The following is a 26,244-nucleotide window of genomic DNA, read 5'->3' as shown; positions in this document are numbered from 1 at the left end:
CATGCCCTTAAAATGGGAGTCAGGACTTGCACATTTCTCTCTGGTCTGCCTCTGTGCCATGCAATCAAGACTTCTCTAACAGCCAGTCTGCAGCATCCTCACATCTTTAATGACCACTGTCCTAAATTATTTGCCCCAAGATATTTTGTTCACCTCATATGAAGTTGCTCCTGACCATCCTGACTTCACGCTTCATTAGCTGTTCTCCTGGTTACAGCTTCCCTCACCCTTTGTATCTGTTTGTCTAGCTGTAATGACTCCTCTCCTGGTCGGTGATTTGAATTCTTTCTCTAGCCACGCAGCCCTGAGTGAATGTCCTCCTAGTCTGTTCCAACCCCAGGGTGCTTTGCCTCTGTGTGTTCTCCTGGGGTTCTGCTGAACTTGTTCTGACCTCATGGTGAATAGGATCTGGTGATGGTTGGAGTCCTGATGTGATTGTACTGCTCCCCTCACACTGTCTGGTGTATATAGCTTGGAACATCTCCTGTGGCTTAGAATTGCTTCACTGTTGTGTCAACCTGACATGGTGGACCTCCTCTTGCTCTCCAGCCTTAGTTTTAATGCTTACGTTAACCACACCTGAACCTGACACACTCTTTGATGTCCTGGCCTGCCCATGCAGCTGCCCTCAGAAGCCTCAGCATCTATCCCCATCCTGCTTGGTCCTGGCTTCTTTCTTCTACCACCTGTCCTGATTACAAGAGCTTGGCCTCCTCTCTTCTGGGTCTAGCTTCATTAGGATAAGGTGTCCTATGCTATGAAGGGCCAAATCCAGCTAAGAGGCATCACTGAGAAATAAACACCTTTTAATACCAACGGAAAGATTCAAGCTGTGCCATAAACTTGTCAGTTGCGATGTGTATTAATTTACAGGGCATAATTAGCCTGCAAAATATGTTTTATCAACTTTAGCAATGGTGACCACCAAGGGTTTCAGGAAAACAGACCACTTTATTCATACCTCCCGCTTGAAAAATTCAGCTATAGGCCGCCAGACACAACTGACTTTTATGGGGCTCATATATGAAATCCTTGATTCTTTATTCTGGAAAGAATGAAAGGTATCATTTAGCTTTAGCCCAAAGGTTTCATTTTCCAGATAGGAAAACTAAGACCCAGAGTAGGTAATGTTGATAACTATAACAACACATAATGTTTATTGACAGTTTATTATGTACCAGGTACTGTTTGTCCTAAGCCTTTTGAAGACATACATTCATTTTACTCCTCACTACTACAACACGGGTATCATTATTATCCCCATTTTTCAGAATGGAAACTAGTGCAGGAGTGATTAAGTGACTTGTCCCAGGTCACACAGCCGATTGGTGGTGAGACTCAGATTCAGATCACTCAATCACAAATCCAATACCCTCCCCTCATTTCTTTTATACTTACCCCCCTGCAGTCTAGATTTCTCTTCCTGCTTGTGAATTCCATAGAGGGACAGGAGGGACAATTCTGACAATTCTCTCAACTTAGTCATGGCGTCCTCTGTGGCCCAGGAGGGTAGAGTGAAGTTGTGAACACTCTGTAGCAAAGAAAGAGGAAGAAAATGTGTAGTTTCATTTCTGACTGTCTTTGTTGACATTTTATCCTCTTTTTCCCACAAGAACTACATGGTCCAGCCTTTCTTGTCCTGCCATTTCTTTTCAGGAAAACTTTACTTTGTGATAAGTAAATTGATTTTTAGGAGGAAAATTCACAGAAACTAGTTTTCCCCTTCCTACCAAGCCTGTAGCTTCTAGCTTTAAGGGGTGATTCCTTATCAACAGGGTGATTCCTATTTGCAGAGTAAGGGTGTGGGATGGCAAGAATGTACCTTATTCCTTCAGGAAAGGTTTGGAAATCTTTCTACTCACCTGTGGTGAACATAAAAGCTGACAGGGTTAGATGATGGTTCCTTACAAGCTGAGTGATGGGCCTGAGAGGACAGCTGGGAAAGGTCACATATTTCTGGAGCTTTCAATAATACACCCCCCTCCTATCTGCGTCTAGTTCACAGACTCTTGGGGAAAGTCTGCCTCTTGCACACAGTAGGCACTTGGTGAATATTTGTTAAATGGACAAATATGCTGCAGAGCAGGCCAAGTAGGGACCTTGTGCCAAGACTTATTACCTGCTAGGAAGAGTTGATGAACAGTCCCCCAATTTCAAAGGCAGGAGTGAGAGAGAGAGAAATCATAAAGGAGGAGACCAAAGTGAAGTGGCCTACAGAGGAAAGAAGTGAGAAAAAAAGAAAAAGAAAAAAGAAACCACACATGACCACATGATGAATAGCTTGGATTAAACTGTAGGAAGGAAGAAAAAAAGCAAGACTTGAACCAAAATGTGGGATCTTGTCTTGATTGAAGGATCTTTCATAAGACTAACAAATCTTCCTTGAAACAGATGTTGATGACAGAGTGAAAATATTGAGAAAGGAGTGTGTGCTTGGGGCAACGAATTCTATCACAAAGGGGGGCAAACTGTGTTATCTGTTATTGAGACAGAACTATGAGAGTAACTGCTGCCCCCTAGACCCTCATGCTGATCTAAAATTAGAAGTGGATATGAGTCATATGAGGGTCAGAATTTTGCCCCAGGATTCAGTGAACTGGTTGGGAAAACAGGACTATAGAGTACTCCTTTTGGCCTGCAGGTGGAGCATGGTGAGTAAAAAACACCATGCAGCCTTAAAATACTCAACGGGAATTTAGCCACAAAACTTACAATTTCATATGCATTGTACAGCAAGGAAGAGATTCTTTCCCAACAAACCAATGTCAATACCCTGGCCGAAAGTTGGCTCGCTTATTTCTATATCCAGAAATGACATAATTTTTTTTCTTTTTCTGTACCATAACATTGCTTTTTTTCATTAAAATCCATGACAGGAGTCCAGCATTCCTGAGTGACTGAAAGATAAGTAAGTGCCAAGGCATAGAAGCAAAGCCATTTTGCTCGCAATTTCATAAAGGGTGAAAACATAGATAATGGAGAGAAGATAGAATTTTCACGTTAATATAAAGAAGTCTTGAATTTCAATGTCAAAGGAAGTGTAAGTAATACATCTAAAATAAAGCAAAAGAAAACGTATTCATTCATTTCGAAATAGGCATGTCATAAAATCAGACTGCAAGTTATTCTTTGATATTTTTTTCTTTTACCTCACAAAATAAGGGGTCGTAGACTTTACTCCAAATTCCAAAAAGGTCCTGGCCATGGTATCCTGAAAGTTTTGGCAAGGTTTCTATAAAATCCTGAAACACACACAGAGGGAGAAAAAGAGTTTCGACCCCAGAGATTCTCGACTTCCGCCCTATTGACATTTTGGGCCGGATAATTCTTTGTTGCTGGGGGCTGCCCTGTGCTTTGTAGGAGGTTTAGCTGCATCCCTGGCTTCTACCCTCTTGATGCCAGCATCATCACTAATCCCTCAACTGTGACAACCCAAAACTTCTCCAACATTGTCAAATGTTCCCTGTGGGGCAGCTGTGCCCCCGTTGAGACCTGCTGTTCTTCACAGAAAAGTGCACCAGTAATATTGGCTATGATAATGCCAACCCAAAGAACTTTATAAACACTAATTGATCATTTCTCATTATTACATTAAAAATGCAGGCAAATGCTGGCTTATATGTCCCTGGTTTGTCCTGGAATCAGATTGAAGCACACTGCCCCAAATTCTCTTTGCAAGTAGGTGAAGTAAAACTCACATGTAAATAACTAGCTGTGAGAAGGGAAAACATGTCTCAGGCCAGAGCACCCCAGGAAGATGCAACAGAAACAGCACCTGGGGTCTGGCTGTAAGCGTGAAATGTGGACGGGATGCAAACATGTCTTTAGGTTCTGTACTTTTTTTGAATCATTGCGATAATGAGACCCACTGCTCAGCTATCTGCCTGATAAAATCGGCAGCAATTTCTAGGAAAGTTTTTGGAAGATATTGTTTGTCTGATGGATAAATTTTCTAGGAAAATATAATTTGCCAATATTAACTCAAACAGATTTCCGTAAAACAAATAGAAACAATTATTAAAGAGCTTCCCCTCAAGAAACAAAACAAAACAAAAGCTCCAGGGCCAGATGATTTTATGGAGGAATTCTACCAAGCTTTTTGAGTACATTATTCTAATGTTCCTTTAGTTGTTCTGGAGCATAGAAAAAGAAAGCAAACCTTCAAAAAATTTTATGAACTATGTGCAATATTGATATTGACAAATACTGGCCAGAAAAGAAAACTATAGTCCAATGTCAGTCACTTTGAACATCAGTGCAAAATGTCTAGGTAAAATATTAGCAAATAATTCAATATCATATTAAAAGAAAGGGGCTTGATTCTAGAAATGTAAAAATGGTTCAATAGTAGTAAATCTACGAATTAAAAAAAATCTATGAATAAAATAAAAGACTATCTTTTGTATATGAGGAAAATAGCCCCAGCCCCTCACCCTCAATAAACAGATTGTTTCAAGATCTGCGTTTATTCTGATCCAGCCATGCACTTTCACCTGGTTCCTCTCAGGGACGCAGGTATAGGATTTGAAAGGGACTGGCTTCTTTCCTGGCTTGTGGCCCCGGCACAGGGAAAGGGACCAGGTAGCGATGACGGACCCTCGTTAAACATCCTAACCCATTGCCACATCCAGCCACTGGCTGCCACATTCTGCCCACACTTTTAAGAAGCTAGAGCTTCATTGTTTGTCTTGGACCTCATACTCCTATACATCACTAAATGACACTGTTTTTTAACCTTATAAGGATGCAGCCTCTTCTGGAATTCCTCCGAATTCAAAGTCTCACTCTCAAGTTCTTGAAAACGAGGGCAGTCCCTGAAAGGCAGGTACAGCAACTGAGGACAAAAGAAAAGTCATAAATCTCTCATTAGTCAGAAGAACTTTGCCAAAGAAGCTGAACACATATTTTAAGCCTCATTAGGTGCAAAGTGATTTGAATAAAAGATTCAAATGTGTTTTGAGCTAAATGGAAATTCTAAAATCGAGGGAATAGAGATAAGTTGTCTGCATGTCTTAAATATGTACCCAGAACTGAAAACCTATTTTTTTTTTCTTTCGTGAACTTGCCATTGGTAAATATTCACCTCCTGGTTTTTCTGTGGGAAATGATACCTCTTTCCTTCTTTCTCCTGGACCTCTTTCATTTCTAGCACTAGATGCACATCTGTGCGCCTGTACACACACACATGCACACACAGAGTATAGAGAAATTACTTAGAGGTTCTGGAAAGAATCTTAAGAGATTGATTAACCATTTATTGACTTAATTCTTGGAAATTTACGGACTATTAAAATAAGGGCACATACTAAACTTATAGAAACATGTATTCTAAAACCTCTTATGAGGACAAACTGATCATCCTTAACTGAGTTTAAATTCGGTGATCTTTTGTAGTGTTAACTATAATGTGCAAGTTGGCGACTCAAGTTTATTTTGTTGCTCTTACTCTACATCTGGCTAGTCCTGCCTTTCCAGCCCTTGGTGGATATTACTAGCCGGATGTTTCTCTTCTTCCTCAAATTTAACATATACAAAGCTTTCCTAACTTAACTTCATTTTTAACTGTTTCCTCTTTGTAATCTCTCTACTTTTGCCAATGGCAAAATTTATCATCCTGCTTCATAGACTAAACACTTTTGCTTGTCTACTTTCAAAATCTATCCAAAATAGACCCCTTTTGTTTATCTCCATTGTCCTCTCCCAGTCCAGCCGCCATATTCTGTGTTTCAACTACTGCAAGAGCTTCCTATTCGTTGGGTGGGTGTCTACTCTTTCTTTCACAATTCCTTCTCCATGCAGCAGCTACACTAATCCTTTCTATTTTCTTTTTGTGAACACGAATTTTTTACAGCATCAATCAGATCATGCTATTCTCTGGTTTACAACCTTCACTGGCTTTCCATCTTACTTGGAATAAAATCCAAACTCACTTAGCCCCTGGTGAGCTGTCTGTCCTGCTTTCCCACCGCTGTCGCTCCCTCTCATTCCTCTCCAGCAGCTCTGTGGGCTTCTTGCTGTCCCTTGAACACACAAATCTGGGGTCTCTGCAGACTGTTTCCTGCCTGAGACATTCCCCTCAATGACTCCCACTTCTGGCCATCCTGCCCAGCCACTACCACATTCCTTGTTTTATTTCCTTCAATATTTATTGATTGCCATCTGAGATCATTTTATTGATTTACTTCTTTATCATCTATTTCCTATAAAATATAAACTTGAGGACAGCTAGGATCTTGTCTATCTCGTTCACTGCTGTGTTGCCAGTGCCTAGAACAGGATGTAGTATTAGCAACTCAGAAAACATTTTTTTTATAAGTTACTTCCTGTCTGTCATTTCCGATTCTATGGGTCACCTGGTCTTACCTCGCTTCCCTTCCTCTATTGTCTTTACCATCTAATTTCAGGCCTTCGTGTCCTCATTTCTAAATTGCTTCAACAGTTATTCTCAGAGGCTCCAGTATCTTTTCCTCCTAAGCCATTGTCAGACAAATGCCTCAAAACACCATTCCTCGCGCGTGTGTGGTACTGAAGAATGTATGCAGGGTTCTTTTATGTCCACTGCTTTACATCTAAACTTCCTTGAATGGCTTTCAAGTTTTCCCACAGGCGAAATGACATTGTTGAGGGAAAAAGCTCAGGACCATTCATTGAAAAGTCTAGGTTCTAACGAATGACTTAACCTTTCTAGACTTTAGTTTTCTCATCCCGCGTATTGAAAGTCAGGCTGCAAATAAACAGAATAATCACCTAAACATCTGTCCAGCATTTTGAAGTTTACAAAGTCTTTTCCATTTCTTAAATAACTTGGTTTTCACAAATTCCTATGAAGAAGTTAGGAGGGTACTCATTTTTTGAGTTCTCATTTTACAGAAAAGGAAACTGAGGGGCAGGGAGGCTGCTCAAGGTCAAGTATCTGAAGTGGAAGTCGGCTGTCAGACTTAGGTTTTCCCAGCTTCATATCCAGCCCTCCTTCTACATCACACTGCCTTTCAGTCTCAAGATTCCTTCTGGCTATTAAATTTGGATTCTCTAATCTGTGCCCAACATAGTTATTCAGTCTTACGTCCATTCTTTCTAAATGTGAACTCTGAACGAATAAGAGCAAGCACTCTGCGTATTCACTCACTCCACCTTTTTGGGTTGCCTTTCTCTCCTTTCCTACCCTTCCTCTGAGTTCTCACTCTCCCTATGAAGACTTGAATGACTGCCCTTCAGTAGCTCCACATTTGTCTCATTCTCTGAATTCCTCCAGCATGTACCACTTGTGCTTGAAATCATCTCCCACCATCTTGCATTTTGTGCTACACATTTTACACACGTGAATCTTTTTTCATCAAATGGATTATAAATTAGGGAAGAAACCTGTCCTCATAATTCTCTACAGCGCTCAGCACAGCTCTGGGAATAACTTTGTGCTGATTGATTGATTTTGTCAGATTTCTTAGTTGATGTTAGAATTATGTGCATCTTAGTGAGTAGGTAGCTAGAAGCCATAGGTAGACAACCTTGCTGGCTTCACTCTCCCTCTCCCTTCCTCTGTTTCTCTCGTCCTCTTCTAACAGCGGCTGTATTCTCTCTACTATGTAATTTAATTACTACTTTTCAGAATTAAGGTTAAACAGCTTCCTTGGTCTACACTGGCTAAATTTAGTGCTGCCGTCCAATCTTTATGCAGAAAAAGCTGTGGTAAAAGTGATTTTTTTCTTTTTGGAAGAAAATATTCATAAACTCCTAAGAATACTGATGATGATAATAGTTCACTCTTGATTCTGTGAAGGAAAGAGGCATCAATAAATCATCCTGTCTTTTCAAGAAACACCAGAAAAATTGGTGGGAGTAGGTTTACCCAGAGTGAGGTTGACAGAGTTGGGCTGTTTCTACAAAGCATTTGGGAAAATTTCTTAAGTCGCCAGTCACAGTAATGAAGCCAAATTTCTGGGTTTACTGGCAAGGCAAAGAGGATAGTAACCCACCCCAGAGGCCACCGGCCAACAGACTGAGTCCAGCAGTCATGCTAAGCCTGAGACAGGTGAGATGGTCATGCTTTTAAGCTGACTGTGGGGGAATTAGGAAAGATTTCTTGTTCCAAACTGTTTCTTTCATATAGTCTTAAATTCCACACCTGGGAGATTAGATTTATTTATTACTGTGTAAAAAATAGCAATTCCTCTGAAAAGGTTGAAAAGTTGTTGGCTAGTCCTACCCAGTGTAAATAAATTTGAGAGTTTCTCTCAAACAGCCTCATTCAGGCAGCTTGGTTTATAGTACTGGTTCTTAGACTCGACTGTCCACTGGAATCATCTAGGAAGATTATTTTTAAAAAACTGATGCCTGGGTCCTGCCTTCAGAGATTCTGGTTTGTCATGTCATGTTTTGGGCATCAGGAGTTTTATAAAATTCTCAGGTGAGTCTAACATGCAGCCAAGTTTGAGACCCACGAGTTAGCAGGGTAGGAAATGAGCTAGGCCTGGTTCTGGTCCCATAGTGATGTGACCCAGCTGTGTGGCTCTGGGCTCATTTTGTTTATTTAACTTCTCTGAGCACTTATTTCCATGGCTACAAAAGGAGAACACTAATATCGTCCATTCAAGGTTTCTACAAAACGTAAATATGATGACACATATAAAGTATTGGGCCCCAATTAGCCACTCAAATCTTTTTCTTTCCTCTACCTCGGAATGGGGATTTTTCATTGGAGATGTGTATTTTGTAGGTAGTGAGATCTTAGGATATTTTGGACGGACGAGGAGAACCCCGTGTAGGGTACCAAAAGCCTGGGAATTGAAGGCAGAACACTGGGAGCCTCGTGTGTGTGTAAAGATGGAGAGGGACAAATTGCCAAAAGTTGAAAGAGTGGCAAAACAAAGGGGATAATAAAGATCCAAAGAGAAATTTCTGTTCCTACTGTCTCTTGCCTAGGGGCTTCTAAGACCTACATTGTCCTCTGCACTTTTATTTAGGAAAGAGTTAAGACTGCACAGCCCATGGAGTGTCCAGACAAGTACTGAGCAGCCTGCCTTTCTTGTTCCAGGCCCAATGGCATCTCCTGGTTTTCCCAGAATACTGACCCGATCTTCAGAAAGCGGGACCGTGTGCACTGGGATGGGCTGCCAGGGTAGGCCGGGATTCCAGACGCTCACACCCTCTGGGGGAAACAGGGCTGCAAGGTTTGTCATAGCACTCATCAGAGTTCGGTCAACGTCTGTGCTTCGAATATAAACCTAGAGGGGAAAACCAAAGCAGAATCCAACTGAGAGGAACTGTGGGGTTTTTCCTGTGGAGCTAGTAGTATACTTGAGAAAGGGCAGGGGCACCCACAAAATATTAGCAGACATTTTGATCATAATTTCCTATTATGAGATAGACAGTATTATTAGCACGCCATGATATGTAGAAACCTGCTTGCAATAGTTGAATTGACAAGAGACCAATTCAGTGGTGGCTACTTGCCAAGCCAAAGTATTTGCCATAGGTGTCCACAAAATTTTGAATTTACTCATATTCATAAATTTTATAGGAACAAAATTTTTGTATAAAGAGGAGTACAATTGTAAACAAAATCTCTGACTTATATAAGTTCCTTGGGAAACAGGCAAAGCACTTTTAATACTTTTTTTTTTGAAGATTGACACCTGAGCTAACAGCTATTGCCAATCTTTTTTTTCTGCTCCCCAAGTTCCCCCAGTACATAGTTGTATATATTTTTTAAGTTGTGGGTCCCTCTAGTTGTGGCATATGGGATGCTGCCTCAGCGTGGCCTGATGAGCGGTGCCATGTCCGCGCCCAGGATCCGAACCAGTGAAACCCTGCGCCACCGAAGCGGAGTGCAGGAACTTAACCACTCGGCCACCGGGCTAGTCCCGCAAAGGACTTTTAAAAATGGAATATTATGTTAAATTCTTGCAAGGGACAAGGTTCCCGCTCTTAGCTCCCCAACTTGCCTGTTCACGTTTATAGGTCTCATTCAAGAATTTTCCATATCTTGTCCTTATATACTCTCCAAGTTCATAATGCTGCTCCATGCCCAGCTATGGGAACAAACAAAAGCAAAAATTAGTGAAAGTAAGTTCTAGGAATCTCATCTACGAGTCTCATCTCTCCTCATTGAATGGGTAGAGTGAACAATGGTGTACATTAAGTTCCACAATGACAATACATTTTAAAACGGAAACAGCTTTAGTCCTGACTCCCTGAGAAAACTCATTCATCTTCGCTAGTACTTAACATAGAGCCTTGCAGTTAACAGTTGGTGATTGATCTGATTTAAGTAAAGGCTTCATATTTGGTGTGGTAGAGCGTTCAATGGTTCATCTTTGTTGGTCGAGCATTCAAGGGGCTGGTTGAGCGGTTGATGGCAGTTTGGTGGAAGAAATTCAACCACCTGATAAGAAGTTGGACTTGATGAATCCGAAGATCACTTTCAACCTCTGGGTGCAATGACTTATTATCTGCCCAGTTTACCTGTGCCTGGTTCATGAAAAACTAGAGCCTGTTACTTAAAGTGTGGTCTGTGGATCAGCAGTATTAGCACCTCTTGGGAGGATGTTAGAAACCAAATTCTTGGGCTCCAACCTTGATCTACAGAATCAGAATCTGGGGGTGGAGCTCAGGAATCTGTTTTTAACAAGCTCACTAAGATTCTGATGACCAGTAATCACTGAGAAGCATTGCTTTAGCTCAATAATCCTTGAGCGTTACTATGCATCAGAAGCCAAATTATCTTACCGGTGCTTTTTGAAATGCAGATTACCCAGATTTCCCCCACAGATTCTTCCTCCTTAGATCCGGGGTGTCTCGCTGGAATCTGCATTTTAACAAGTGCCTCAAGGGAATCAGATCCACGTAACTGAGAACCATTCAAGCACTTGAATGCTTGAAACTGCATTCAAGTCTGTTTTTAATCCAGATCCTCGCCAGAGCTTCAGGAGTCAGGGAGGATGTGGTCACTGTGGCTTCTGCTTGGTCCCACTCGCTCATTTGCTTGTCACTCCTGGCTACCATGATCGTCACCACCCCCCAGGATGGGGAAGGAGGTAAGAAAAGAATAATGTGTGCTCTGAGGTTTGTAAGTTTCCTGGATGCCCTGGGTAGCTGAAGAAGCAGACACTTTGGGTCTAATTTGTTGTTCTAACCTATAGCTGACTTTTGGGGAAATAGTCGCCTTCTACAGAGCAGTGGTTTCCAAACTTTAGCATGCACAGAATCACCTGGAGGACTCATTAAAACAAAGATTTGCAGGCTTCAAACCCAGATTTTCTGGTTCAGTGGGTGGGGCCAGAGAATTTACATTTCAGACAAGTTCCCAGGTGATGGTGATGTTGCTCATTCAGGGACCACACTTTGATAACCACTGAAAGCCATCACCTTGTCATTACGTAGACTGGCAGTACCCGGCCAAGGGCAGAAATCTGAGCCCTAGAACCTTGCTGTTCACGAGTGGCCATCAGCATCACCTGGGAGTATTTTAGAAATGCAGAATCTCAGGCTTCATGTTGGACCTGAATTAGAATCTGCGTTTTTTTCTTTGTTTCCTAGTTTTATTGAGATATAACTGGCATTCATCACTGTATAAGTTTAAGGAGTACAGCATAATGGTTTGATTTACATATACTGTGAAAAGATTACCCCTAGAATATGCATCATCTCATATAGATACAAGAAAGAGAGAAAGCAAAAAAGGAAACAAGTTGTTTTTCCTTGTGATGAGGACTCTTAGGATTACTCTCTTAACAGCTTTCGTATATATCATACAGCAGTGTTAACTGTAGTCATGCTGTACATTACATCCCTAGCACTTATTTATCTTCTAAGTGGATGTTTGTACCTTTTGACTACCTTTCTCCTATTACCCGTCCCCCCATCCTTTACCTCTGGTAATCACAAATCTTATCCCTTTTTGAGTTTTTTTTTCAGATTTCACATGTAAGTGAGATCATACAGCATTTGTCTTTCTCTGTCTGCCGTGTCACTTAGCATAATGCCCTCAAGGTCCATCCACGTTGTCGAAAACGGCAGGATTTCCTCGTTTTTTTTTGGCTAAATAATTTTCCATTGTATATATGTACCACAACTTCTTTATCCATTGGACACTTCTATGGTTTCCATGTCTTGACTATTATAAATAATGCCGCTATGAACATGGGGGTGCCGATATCTTTTCAAGTTAGTGTTTTTGTTGTCTTTGGGTATTAGGATCTGCATTTTAACAAGATCCCTAAGTGAATTCATTTGCACTTGGAAGCTTGAGAAACACTGCTCTAGGAGAAGCTGATGGCGAGTCAGGAGACTCCCAGAAGAAGAATCCAGATCCCACAATGTGGAAAAATCTTAGTCTTACTGGAAAAGCAGAGCAAGGGAACGGGGGTCTCTACAGAGCCATAGGTATTGAGATGCAGCCCTGAGTTTTAGTAACCCTTCTCTCATTCAAGGAGCCAGAAGCTGGGTAGGCTGTACTGGGAAGAGCTCTGACCTGGGAGCCAAAAGATGCTGGCCTCCAATAGCCTCTCTGAGCTTTCTCCTCTAGGAAACATTGCGGTTGAGTTAGGGCTGTAATTGGGCAGTAATTCTCAGCCTTGACTACACAAAAGAGCCAACTGATCAACCAAGGAGCTTCTAAAAATCCCAATGTCCAGGCCACATCCTAGACCAATTAAATAAGAACCTTTCAAGCAGACATCAATATTTTTTAAAGCCCTCCAGATAATTCCAATGTTTAGCTGAGATTAAGACCCATTAGTTTTGGAGATATCCAACTCTAAACATTCTATAACATTTTCTTAACATATTGAAAGAGTGCTTTGGTGAGGACAAAAGCAATGCACATGGCCTTGTGGCTTCGAAGAGCGATTCACTCTTACAAGTGAAAGGGGTGGGGCGCCTTTGTTCCCCAGTTCACCTTCCCCTTTGGTGCTCTTTAAGAAGTAGGGCTCTCTATTTTAACTGACCACTTATGAGGAAGACTCAGTCCCAGTACATCCAGGAGATAAGAAATCAAATTCGGTATCAGCACTTGCAGAGGAATCATGTTTTCCCAAACCTGCTGATTCAGCTCCTTGATTACAAGATTATTTTCTACTTTCTCAGGTGGAGCCTGAGAAACTCAGGGGCTGGCTTGTAAGTATCTCTTGGCTCTCTTCATCTTTAAGCTCATCTATCCTGTTGTCCATGCATACCTCTTATGATTTAATAAAGACAACAAGGTAAAAAAAGATCAAAACAGGGAATTCTATACAATTTTTCTACAGTTACTAGTCAGTAGGGGTGTCTTGGTCATGATTACAAATTATTGAAGCTGACCATTAGCGCCCCTCACTCCACAATTGAAACACATTTTAGATTTTTTAGTTCCCAGGTAATTGCGCAAAATACTTTCCCACGTCTGAGTAATTAACATAGTTATGAGGTTTCAATAGACTACAAATCCCACAGAGTCTAGTTTCCCTTGAGACTCATCAGCAAACTTTAGCTGAAAATCAACCAACCTGAGTGAGTTGGCCAAATCCTTGTGGCCATGAGGATTCCTTAATGGGGTCGTTAGGAAAGGTTTCGATGGGACTTCGGTCTCCATGTCTAAACACCTGAAAAGAGATTGAGGCAGTCACGTTACAAATTTCACTGAGGTGTTTTGCCTCCGCTCATCATGATAGATTTTCTTCCAAACCACTCGTTCTCAGCCTTGCCTGCTCACTGGAATCACCTAGGGAGTTAAAATTCTGAGGCCTGGATCCCACCTTTAGTGACTTTTGTTTCATTAGTTTGGGATGTGGCCAGGGCATCAGTTTAGAGACCTCCCCAGGTAAATCTCAGGTTAAGAACTGCTGTTCTAAGCTGACTAACACTTTTTCTGTATTTCTGGTAATGTAAGTAACAAGATGATCAGCGAGGAGAAGTCAGGTGATCCATACGTGGAGACTGGTTTGTACATCGGATAGGGTGAGAAGGAACACAAAGCTTAGCAAGGTCACCTTGTTGCAGACAAACTCTGATGAGATGTTTCCTTCCTGAATTATGGTTACAGGAATAATGGTGTTATCATTTTTACATATAATAAAAATAGTGGCTTTTAAATACTATAGACAATTTGTGACCATCTTGAGCCAATGATTAGTTTTTAGGACGTTAGGGAGAAAGGACTTGTGGGTAGGGAGAAAAGCTAATTCTCAATACTTTAAGAACATCCTTCTGGATTTGTATGCATTCATCTTATTTTGATTGCACATTTAATTCTTTGGGGAGAGTAGTCTGGACTTTTGAAACCTTGGTACTTTGATTCTAATATGCTTTCTGGATAGAATACCAAACCAAACACAAAGCTATTTTATAAGCAAGAAAAACACTGAAGAAATACAAGATGAAGTCGATGCTGATGTTAGCGAACATTTGTAATACAGAAGGCGTCTGCATAACACCTTGCATTATCTGAGATTTCCTGCACTTGTCACTTATACTACGTGGCTAAGATGCTCCATTGAAAAGAAAGCCAAATGTCTGCTCTTTTGAAAGCCTATGAAACAGTTCAGTAGCCACAGAATAAGGAACAGTCTCAAACTTTAGTCATCTTCCAGATGAGATTCCAGGAAAGTGAGGGAGGCTTCTAAGACCGGATAGTGTCTCTGGTGTCTGAAGAAAACTGAGCTTTTGGCCCCCTAAACTGGTGAGAAATTGCGGTCTCAGAACAGACTACAGCACACAGGGACAGTAATATAGCGGAGCTTAAGAAATCATTTTGGTCAGGTAAGGAATTGTCATAAATGGTCCCCTCACGGCAGGAGGAAAGGCTGCATATCTTCTGAGGAGCATCCACAGTTACCAGTCACTAGGGCTGACTTGGTCACAGTCAGAATTTATCGAGGCTAATCATTAGTGCTTCTCTTTCCACAGTTGAAACACGTTTTAGACTTTTTAGATGCAAGGTAATTATGCAAAATGCTTTCCCAGATCTGAGTAACTAAAGTCGTTATACGGTTTCAATAGATTATAAACCCCACATTGTTTCATTTCCAGGATCTCTCAGCCTCAGCACTGTTGACATTTTGGTCTAGAAAACTCCTTGTTGGGGGCTGTCCTGTGCATTGTAGGATGTTTAGCAGCATCCCTGGCCTTTGCCCACTGGATGCCAGTAGAATTCCTCAGTTGTGACAACCAAAAAGGTCTCCAGACACTACCAAATGTCCCCCAGGGGTAAAAATCACCTCAGTTGAGAGCTACCGAACTAGCCAAAGAGAAGTCAGATGAGAGACATTGCGGTAAATAATTTACAACACTTCCTACCAGCCTATAACCACAATAACGCCTCAACATGTTTTGAACACTTGCTTTGTTCTAGAAACTGTGCTAAGAGCTTCTCATACATTTAATCATCTCATCAATTCTACAAAGCAGTTACTATTAGTTACTATTACTATTTTCATTTCACAAACGAGGAACTTGACCTTAAGTGACCTGCCCAAGGTCACACAGCATGTAAGTGGTAGAGCAGATATCCAAGCACAGGCTGTGTGTCTCCACTACCAGCATTCGTAACCCCGTGCAAGAGGCTCATTTCTCTATGCTCAAACATACCCCTCAGTGTCCCACCAGTGGATGATCTGAGAACTGGGGCTTCTCTATAAACTCTAGTCTTTCTCTCTAAGGTTGGAAGCTGTGCGTGTGTGGGTGGGTATGTTGCTGCAGAGGAAATCAAAACTTTGACGTAAGAAAAAGCCCCAGATATTATTTAAAAAATAAAACTGAGGTTATGCAAGTAAATGACAGTATGGCTTGGGGAGAAAAACAGGTGTGGTGCGCTTAGAGGAGTGCGTCTTAAAGAACATAATCATGAGACTTGGGGAAGCTTTCTTACTCCATCCTTATAGGTCAGAAATAATTGTACTCCCCTACATTGCAGAAAGTTTTAAGGCTTTCTGAGGTAGTGGCTCAAAAATGCTTGAACTCTTAGGAAGGGGCGTCCCTCAGAAACACTTAATAAACCATCCCCCACCTCCAGAGCCGGAAATCAGAGCGACAGAGAGAGAAAGGGAAACAGAGAGAGTGCCCTCAAGTGCACAGGTGGCATTCTTAAACTTCTGGAGTTTCGCCAGTTCAGCTGGAGCCTTTGGACTGTGCCTAGACGTTCTTTTAAGTCTGTGGTAGGGCAACCTTCTTAACTGCTGCTCGGCCAAATTAATAACCTCTGTTCGCAGTCCAGCAATCATACTCTATGAAATCCTTTGGAAATCTAAAAATATATTATTAGCGGTAGGACTTTGCAGTACTAATGGTAATTGCCATAGGACAACATCCAAGGTAATAACCCCTTATGTTTTTGCAAACCTCCACGGTTTTGGAGAATCCCTTCCCCTGCTGTTGCTTTTAATTCTTACAACTCCTCTGTGAGAACAGGTCAGCACTATTGCTGCACTGAACAAATAAGGAAACTGAGGCTCGAAGAGATCGAGTAAGCTGTTGAGATCTCCTAATTCTCATGACTGCCGGTCCACTGTTTTCCCCACCATATCACATTCACCTTGCCCCTTTAAATCACAGGTAACTTTCTGCTGAAGGACAATGTTGAGTGATCCTGCTCCATCCAGTCTGCTAACCAGATCTGGCGCATTGCGTAGGACATGGAGTCCCTGAGGAGTACACTGGAGGATGCCATGTCCAGTCCCTCTCTCCACGCAGCAAAGTGCTTTTTAAAAAATGTCAATTGGAATATGTCACCTGATTGCTTAGAACCCTCTAATGTCCTCTCACTCTATTAAAATTCTTTTGTGTGTGCAAAATTGTAAAGATATACCAAAGTAGAGATTTTTATAATGAGCCTCCATGAGCCCATCACACGCTCCAACAATCGTCAGCTGGTGTGTGGTCAGTCTTGTTTCTCTCGTACCCTCTCACTCGCAGACATTATATCATTTCCCGTTGTTGTTTGCAGAGTATTCAAAGTCCTTACAATGGCTCACAAGACTCTACCTGACCTGGCCCTGCCCACTGCAGTGTTCTCACCTTACATTCTTGCCAAACATGCCTCGCCACAGGGGCCCCTGCTGTTCCAGCCAATACATTAAGCGTGTTCCCACCTCTCTGGGCCTTGGTGTTCTATCTGCCTGGAATGTCCTCCTTCTGCTTCTCCTGGCGCACAGACTCAAGTAAACGAACACCATTTCAGAGGTAAGAAGGGAAGCCGATTGGCTGTGAGAGGAATCAGGGTGGGAGTAGGTCCTGCACCTGCCACGAGGGAGGCAGAAAGGCATGCCTGTCTAACGACTCTTACGTCCAGGGCCCAGGAGGAACACAGAAGCCTGCAGGAGAGGGACACGGTGAAACTGTGTTACAGCGTGTGCAAGCTGTATGATACCTCAGAAAAGCTCTGGCTTTGAGTCAGACCTGGGTTCAAGTCCCTGCTTTGTCAACACCCCACTGGGTGACCCTGGGAAAATGATTTAACTTAAACTTCTGCATGCCAGAGTTCCCTCTGTGTAAAATGAGAAAATCATTATTTCCTACGCAGGAGGATCATGAGAATTAACCGTGTAATATATGCAAAGCCAGCATCATAGTACTGAATACAGGATGCACTCAAATGTGTTATTATATCTGTTATCATTATTTTGCTGTTGTTGTTATATTATTCAGGCGTTTGACTTAGCTACACTCTACACTCCCTCTCCTGCTGGCGATAGTTTGCAGCATATGGGGCAAATGAGAGCTACCTGTTGAGCAAAGGGCAACATAGCCCTCGCCTCCAAGAAATATTTCTATTAATTTCTAATCATCTCTCCCCTGTGACTGAGAGGAATAATTAATTATTCCTTTGGATTTAGGACACTTGGACACTTGGGAAGCTTCAAGCGCCCGTAGTGGCAACCTGCCCAACCAAAATATCTTGAGCCAAATAGAATTTCTGGAATTAGTTTATCACCCTAAAAATTTGCAAAATGCATTCCGCCATAAAACCAGGAAGAAGCTCCTGTACTGACCTCCCACCTGGCCCGGGAGCAGCACGCGGCACAGAGCGCGCCCAGCAAACACCCTCGCAGAGCAGACAGGTCTCCAGTCAGCTCCACCGCCCCTCAGCCCCGGTGACTAGGGAGCTGCCACAGAGCGCAGGAGAGAGACGGGAGGGCCGTTTGTGAGTGGAGGCAGGAGTCCTGGTTTCTGTTTTCCAGGAGAGAGTTTTGTCTGGTATATCTTTTATAAGCCAACTCACAAATTCTAGATGTGCCACCAGACACTTGCGTCTTGAGTCCCCAGCACCCAGTATACCACAGAGAAGTTCTGGCTCCTTTTTTATTGTTGTTATGTAATACCAAGATAATATTATATGCCTTCCTGGGCCATTTTGGAGATTCAAAATACAAAATGTAAAGAGCCTGGCATCTAGTGGATGTTTACCATATGGTAGCTGTGATTGTAATTCTGACTTCAATGGGAGTGAGAAAAAGGTTTACAGGCCTCAAGGATTCCTGCCTGTGTTCCAAGGTATTATTCAAACGTGGACAATGAAGATGAAGGCAAGTAGAAGGACAATCGGTCGTCTATTCCAGCCGAAGTGATGGAGGAAAGAACCAGCAAGTCAATGGATCAGAAAGTCAGAGAATGGGTGAAATGAGTAAAATCTGTCAATCTCTTGACTCACATTTTAAATGCATATTTAGGCCAAGAGTCTAAAACTGGGAAGAAAGTCATTAAACTTAGAAGAAAAAAGACATGTAAAAATACTTCATCTTTTTGAGAATAAAGACAATAAATATAGAAAAGAAGCCTAGCATTATCATTAACTGGTTATGCGAACACCATAAAAAACACACATGGGATGGGGCTGGCCCCGTGGCCGAGTGGTTAAGTTCGCGCGCTCCGCTGCAGGCGGCCCAGTGTTTTGTCGGTTCGAATCCTGGGCGCGGACATGGCACTGCTCATCAGACCATGCTGAGGCAGCGTCCCACATGCCACAACTAGAAGGACCCACAACGAAGAATATACAACTATGTACTGGGGGGCTTTGGGGAGAAGAAGGAAAAAATAAAAAAATCTTTAAAAAAAAAAAACACACACATGGGATAATTGTGTGAGTATATGTATATTAATAATAGTTACAATGTTTTGGGTGTTTACCAGATAGGCTTATAAGTGCTTTTTATGTATTAACACAACTAAGCCTCACAACAACTCCATGAAGTACTAGTATCCCCATTTTACTGATGATGAAATTGAGGAACAGATAGGTTAAGTTACTCATCCAAAGTCACACAGCTAGTAAGAGGTTGAGCTGGCATTCAAACCCAGGTGGTCTGATTGTTGAACCTGCACTCTTAATCGCCATGCTATAGTGTATCGTGTAGTACACAATTGGTGTTTAGATCTCATATTCCTCTTTAAGAATTTCCAACGTTCAATGCCTTTTATGCACCCTATCTCCGTGGCATCACTATCTTTCTAACAACAAAAATTAGACAACTCAGGGTCATTTTGATTTCTCTCTCTTCCTTAATACTCATATTCAACCCATAGGGATTCTGCCTTCACAATTTTCTAAAGAAATTCATCCTTTCTTTTTCAACTCTACTGCTTTCTGACCCAACTCAGATGTTTTTATGCTTTTTTATGCTTTTCCTTAATTGTGGTGGTGTCCCTCTGTTTTTACTTCCAGCTTCTCCCAGGCTACACTTGACACACAGAAGTGAGTTGCCCCCGAGAGAAAAGAAGTTAGAATTCACAGTATAAATAAGTTAAGTAGTTAGCCTCAAGTTCTAGTAGAGATGATAATCATCTAATACCTTACGTTCTCTTTTCTTTGCTCCCTTTAAGTTAACCACGTGCCCCTATTAAATTTATAAGCTCAAGAATAATGAAGGATCATCTAGAACCTTGAGGACATTATACTAAGTCAACTAAGCCAGTCACAAAAGGACAAATAGTGTGTATTTCCACTTATATGAGGTACACAGAGTAGTCACATTCACAGAGTTAGGAAGTAGAATGGTGGCTGCCAGGCGCCAGGGGAGGGGAGAATGGGGACTCCCTGTTTAATGGATATGGGGCTTCAGTTTTGCAAGATGAAAAGAGTTCTGGAGATGGATGGTTTTGATGGTAGTGCCACCATGTGAATATACCTAATGCCACTGAACTGTACGCTTAAAAATGGATAGGATGGAAAATTTTATGTTCTGTGTATTTTACCACAACTTTAAAAAAAGAATAATTAAGGATCATCTAGATTTTATCCAAAAAGTTGGAAACCTTCTGTTTTAGACTGATGACTTCCAGCAGCACCTTACATTTGTACCATGGTTCACACGTTCATATGTACATCCTGCCGTTTGGACCTAGAGACAAATCTGTGAAGTAGGAAGCATAGTGAGGATCATTATCCCCAACTTTAAGTTTGGGGCACATGTGACTCAGCTGGATTAAGTGACCTACCTGCCTGTGGTCCCAAACCTGGTAAATGATGCTGGAACTTGAATTAATGAAAGTTCAGTGTTTTCCTAGGTATAGCTTTCAACTTTTATTTTAGCACATAGCATTAGAAAATTTGTAACAGTATTGGATTACCAGCCTGAAGAGTGACTTGTCAACTTTTCACTTTTCCAGGAAGAGTGCAGAGGAACCCTGGAGGTCAGCTCTCCCTGGAAATGTGTGATGGCTAGCATCATTTGAATTTGCCTACTTACAATACGGAAGTTACCCAACCCAGGGCAGAGCTGATGAGCTTAAGGTTTGGAGGCTATTTTCATCAAGGACATTCTATGCCTTGAGTAAGAATTTTGCATGGTTCACCATGAAGAATGAGAAGAGCTTATACTTTGTGACTTATCCTCTCTTTTTTTGTAAAACCCAAGTGGAATGAGAAGAATTTTTTCTCTCTGTCTGGGATCACCTGAATTTGTGGTTTTTCCCTGGCTTAGGGGAGAGAGAATGCTTTTAAAATGGCATTTCCCTATTTACGGATGGAATAACGATGTATGAAATTGCTTTGAAAAAGTCCAGTAGGAGTGTGTGGGCATATAGATGAAAGAAGATTGGCTGTGAGTGATAATTATTGAAGCTGCTTGATGGGTACATTGCGACTCATCATACTTATTCTCTCTCTATAAATTTAAAAATAGCAATTCTCTGAGGGATTTCTACGGGACACTCTGAAAAAAAGAAGAGGTGGATTCTGCAGTCAAAATTTAGGAAATACAATTTACTAGATCCTTTCCTTGAAAGCCACAGTACATATTAGAATACTAAAGACTCTGAGGAGTCCTGAGTTCAAGAGACTTTTAAACACAGTTTAACCCACGTTCTGTTCCTAAGGCTAATTTGATTACTGAAACCCATTTTTAACTGGGTAGTGCCTGTAAACAACTTGGCAAACTAGCCTTCCATGGGATGTACTTTGGTGAACCTGTTTTAAAAGATCATGGGGTGACTTTGTTCATGAAAGAGAACAACAATGAAGGCTAGGTTCCCTACTCTTTCTGCCCAGAACAGCTTTTCAGGATTGGGGAAGATTTATTTTTCTTGGAACACAAAGGAAACGCAAGGAAACCAGCTACTGAATATGAGTCAAGCCAACGCCCCAAACCTCCATGGGGAGATCTCAGCTCACTGCGCTGGGTTAGACACACACAGCAGGAACAGAATACGTCTCATGATTAGGGACATGGCTCCTGGGATCGGACAGCCTGGGATGGCTTCACATCCCAAGTGTGTGACCATGGGCAAGTTGCCTAACCTTTTTTGTGCCTCAATTTCTTCATCTATAGAATAGAATGGTTGCTAGATTTAGCAAACAAAAATACAGAATACCCAAATGTTGATGGAACATATTATACTGAAAAAATATTTGCTGTTTATCTGAAATTCAAATTTAACTGGGCATCCTGTGTGTTTTTGGCAACTCTACTTTATAGGGTTGTTGGGAGGATTATGTGGCATTATCTATAGTGAACTCTCAGAACAGTGCCTGGCACCTCGTAAGCACTCAATTAACTATAGGCTATTGTCATGAATATTACCACTTTAATCAGAGGCCCCTTTCTTTAATTCTGGTTCTCTTAATAATTTTCTAAGGATTCCATGGTTATATATTTGAACCATTTATAGTCAAATATTTTCTATAATCAATAATAAGAAGAAAGTGATATCTTCTGCCTTAAGTCCTTGCATAGAAATTGTTTTGTGAGGGCCAAAAAAGATATATTAAGTTGCCTTTCATCCACCATTAATAGAAGGAAGCCGTGGTAGGAAAACTTATTAACATTAGCCTTGTGTGACGATTGTTAATTTTTTTTTAGCTCCAAGAGAGCCACTTTTGTAAGGTTTTTCTTAGGGAAGAATTAACTTGTAGTCCCTGGATACATGTTAACCAAGAGGGGAGTGAGAGAAAGGAAACCCACAACAGTTTGGTAAGCAAGGGGAGTTAGCCTGGGGTATAGTGAAATACAGAGGAGAGAACCGATCCATTCAGTTAACTGAGAGTTCACTGTAATATCTCAGAGAAGATTACCACTCAGTCGGCTTGTCACAGGTTTACCGTGTTGGCAGTGAAATTTCTCCTACACTTGCTTAATTCACATGTTGGCAAGGAACCCATGAATATAACCAAAACTCTAACTCACATGGATTTCTCTATAGAAGGTACACAATATTGTAAAATTGTAAAATTTTTTCAGCACAGAAGCCTGGCAGCTGATAAATCATTTGTAAATAAATTAATGATATATTTCGCTCTCCCTGTTGACTCATGACCTAGTAAAGATCTACTGGACTAAGAATCATAATTTGCATAAACATATGGTTATGAAATTTTCCTGTAGAAGGGAAAGAAAGGCGTTCTGAATGCACCAAGCTGAGAACATAAGAACTTCATGTTTAATTAAATAAAAGGTGAACTCCCTTCAAATTATAAAAATAAATTGAGTCTGCTTACAGAAGGGAAATTTACTTATTTACCAGCATACTTTCACTCTATCAAATAAAAAATGTGGGGAAGAGAAAGAGATGGAGACAGCCTGTGAAAGACAGAGAGGGTCAGAGGCAGAGAGAGACAGTGAGTGAAACAGAAAGAAGAGAAACAGAGAGAGAGACACAATCAAAGACAGAAACCAGGAGACGTAGATGGATTAATTCCAGGGCTTGAATGTAAAGTGGTAAATCCCCTTTACTTTGCAAACTCTCTTTTAATTTTTAAAACAATGCCAACAGTATATTTTCTTTCCCTGGCATTACGCACTAGCTACCCCCCTCCCTTTTTTCATAACTTGTCACACATAACATGGGGTGGGGTGACAACACGATTTTAATGGTCAACTAAATCTATGTCTCAGGAAGTCATTCTAAAACTCTTGAGTTTAGTTTCACTTTTATGCTTTAAAGACTGTTTACAAATATATTTTCCAATTTCCTGATAAACAAGAGGGGAAGGAGCTATCTAGTTCAGCAAATGACTGTCTTTTGGTTTGCAAAGAAAAATCATTAAACTGAGGGAACCAGTTTAGTTCCCGGTGCTACCCAGCGCCAGCGAGGCTTCTCCTGGCCTCTGCGGCTGTCAAAAGAAATCTGCATTCAAGGCAGTTGCAAAGTAAGTGAATAACCAAATAACATGGGCAAAGGCACACAGCCAACCAAACACCTTTTTGTCAGGACACGTTAAGGCTTCCTCATGAAGAACTTGAGAAACTTGATTATTCACTTTCGGAGTCTGGTCTCCCGGAGACGATAAAATGCAAGGGTAAAAGGAAACCTGATGTTGGTTCTTCAGACCCTGCTAGTAACACAGTTTTGAGGGGAAAGCAAGGAGAAAAGTCTACTCACCAATGTGACAAACTTCAGCTCCTTAGCTCCCACACCTCTGTCTAGCCCGAAGGAAAGCAGCAGGAAGAGGCTGAGGCGAAGCCTTGCTGCGCTGACCCCGAGGAGGGGGGCGGCTCGCATGCTGGGAGAGCTGTTTCAGGCAGGAGTTCGGAGGTGCTGCTTCCAGTGCAAAAGCCATTAGAGGGGAAGCTATTTAATCAAGGGATTGAAAGAGAAGGAGGAGCTGGGCGGAGCCAGACTAATAGTAAAATCTCCAGGGAGCTTGGGGCGGAGTTTGGCGCGTTTGATCAGATAATTTTGGGGCTGAGTGTTAGAAGTCGCCATCTCCTGGGTTTTTGTTAGAACACTGAGGCCCATACGGGGGAAAGCTGTTGCTCAAGGTCACAGGGCACGTGAACAGACATTTCTTTTTTAGTTTTCCTCCATCTCTCCTTTAGATGGGGTGTGATACCGCATTTGCTTTGTGGCTGTCACTTGGGAAAGCGATCTACCCAGACTTTGGAAAACGTAGGCCAGTGATTCCTAATCTTTTGGGAATCCAGAGTTATAGGGAGAGAAGTATGGAAGGAACTGCAGGTATTGGCATTTTTGGGTTTATTCTCCAGACCAAAATGGCTCCCTTTTCTAAAACTTTCAGGTAGCCTATAGAGGTATTTTTAAATCAAAGAAAAGTCAGGGCAATTTTATTTTGAAAATATTCAGTTACACCTTAAGATATTTGGACTCATCTGTGCTATCTCAAAATTAGGATTAGAAGTGTTTTTCCTAACCTGACACAACTTAAAAACAACAGTGACAACAACCACCACAAAGTAGCCTATAATTCTCTATTGTCAGTCACCAACTTTGGCCATAAGCCTCACACTCCGGCTGAGTCACACCCTTGTCTCTCCATCCATGATCTCACCGGGAACGCTACGAAAGAGGATGATCCGGATTTATCCTCTTTTGGAAAGCCAAGGGGCCTTAGCTTTCCCCTTTTCCCAACCTGGCAGCCCCGTCCTAGGCCAAACCAGGAGTTTTGTGCAGAGCTGCTGATTGGTATGCTTGCACCCCGTCAGCAGAGGGAGAACAATGGTTTTTCCCAAACTCTGTTCTCTGGTACTTTGCACTTACCTGTGACAGGAGTGTTCTGTTGTTATGTGATCAGAGGATGCCCTAGAATGTGGTGTGTGGGAGAACATTGCTTCTTCTGGTATGAGGAAGTATGTGTGAACAATGAATGTGTGTGTGTTAGGGTTAGACATTGAAGGGGACTTGTGACACTCTCTTTGTCATCACATTCTCCACCTGCCAGGCCCTGCTGTCATTTTTGATGGGTGAGATTTTGAGGAGATGGGTGCAGGGAAAAGGGGATGAAGACCGAGGGGTTGTCCAGGGCAGACATGAAGTTGCCACACTGATGCCTGCTGGATGCACCAGGCAACCTGAGAGAGGACGCTCTAGGACCTGCTTACCGTTCACAGGCTTAGTTCTGAACCACATGCATTAAATTGTGGCAGATCCCTGATTCTGTTCAATGTCTTGTTTTCTCAAAGATCAGCCTGGCTCCTTGTTTTCCTGTCTTCTTCCTCGTCTCACCCTTGCATCAGCCTGGCACTATTCTGGCTGTAGCCTTAGTGCTTCCTGATAATGACGCTGGTTCTCTAACCTACCTATGCCATGTTGTGCTAGGTTGGATAAACCCTACTTCTGACTCAAACCCTAGTTTCTCTGTGTCACCTCCCCTGGGCTTCTTTTAGCCCTCCAAGTAAAAACAACAACAACTTTTTATAGAAAGAATCCAAAAAAGGCTGTTTCAATCAAATACATTTCAATTCGAACTTAATTCAAGTTAGAATAAGTGGATGGTTTGTACTTCTATCTTAGTCACCATCCTAACTTCTACTTTGATCATCAAATTATAAGGGGAGGAGAAGATCACAAAGGTAGATCTGAACACCATGAAGTTGAGTTTGGAAGATCCTCAACTCAGATAAAACTTATTTTAGAATCTTCTTTGGTTTCTTGAACCTTGAACTCATAAGGCCTTTGTAAAGACTTAAAGAGTCATCTGGAATAAACATAGAGATATGGGAGCATTGAAAGTGAGACTTGAAAAAGTATTGGGATGTTTTTATTGATATCCCAATGAAGGGTGTCAATAATTTTAGTGTCAATGTTTAGCCGAACTCACACACTGAATCACTTTTGTTTCCTTGTGGCACTTTCTTCATATGTCAAGTGTCCAACCTCTGATTAACACAGTATCAGGAAGTTTTGTAAGTGGAGCAGGTTGGGTTCATTGGAAAGAAAACACCCAGATGCATATTTGCATGTAGGATATTTATTAGGAAGTGCTCTCAAGATCAACAACAGTTGGGGGAAGAGCAATAAGCGGGGTTGGGCAGAGGGAACTCCTAGCAGCTGACCTTAGGATGCCCTCTTGGAGTTGTCCTGAATTAGGGCGAGGAAGCCAGG

At 41.7% G+C, this 26,244-nt stretch overlaps 1 protein-coding gene across 3 annotated transcripts in view; it reads right to left on the bottom strand.

The window, feature by feature from the left end:
* Positions 1-24,012, bottom strand: part of ACP3 (acid phosphatase 3) — a 46,441-nt gene extending 22,429 nt beyond the window's left edge. For 2 of the 3 annotated variants that reach the window (XR_011496519.1, XM_014858004.3), the window contains exons 1-7: positions 23,785-24,011; positions 13,482-13,577; positions 9,942-10,028; positions 9,069-9,221; positions 4,736-4,834; positions 3,150-3,242; positions 1,399-1,531 (exon numbers count right to left, since the gene is read on the bottom strand). Coding sequence is in view for 2 of the 3 variants with exons in the window: in XM_014858004.3 (XP_014713490.2) it covers positions 1,399-1,531; positions 3,150-3,242; positions 4,736-4,834; positions 9,069-9,221; positions 9,942-10,028; positions 13,482-13,577; positions 23,785-23,904 (781 nt within the window). In the remaining variant the exon portion in view is untranslated. Of the gene's footprint in view, positions 1-1,398; positions 1,532-3,149; positions 3,243-4,735; positions 4,835-9,068; positions 9,222-9,941; positions 10,029-13,481; positions 13,578-23,784 lie in introns of all 3 variants that reach the window. The other variant, XM_044754656.2, reaches the window with a different exon arrangement.
* Between the last annotated feature and the right edge of the window lie 2,232 nt (positions 24,013-26,244).

The sequence above is a fragment of the Equus asinus genome, chromosome 21 (assembly GCF_041296235.1).
Source record: "Equus asinus isolate D_3611 breed Donkey chromosome 21, EquAss-T2T_v2, whole genome shotgun sequence".
NCBI classification, from domain to species: domain Eukaryota; kingdom Metazoa; phylum Chordata; class Mammalia; order Perissodactyla; family Equidae; genus Equus; species Equus asinus.
The sequence above is the reverse complement of the archived record's forward strand: the minus strand, read 5'-3'. Positions and strand labels throughout refer to the sequence as shown.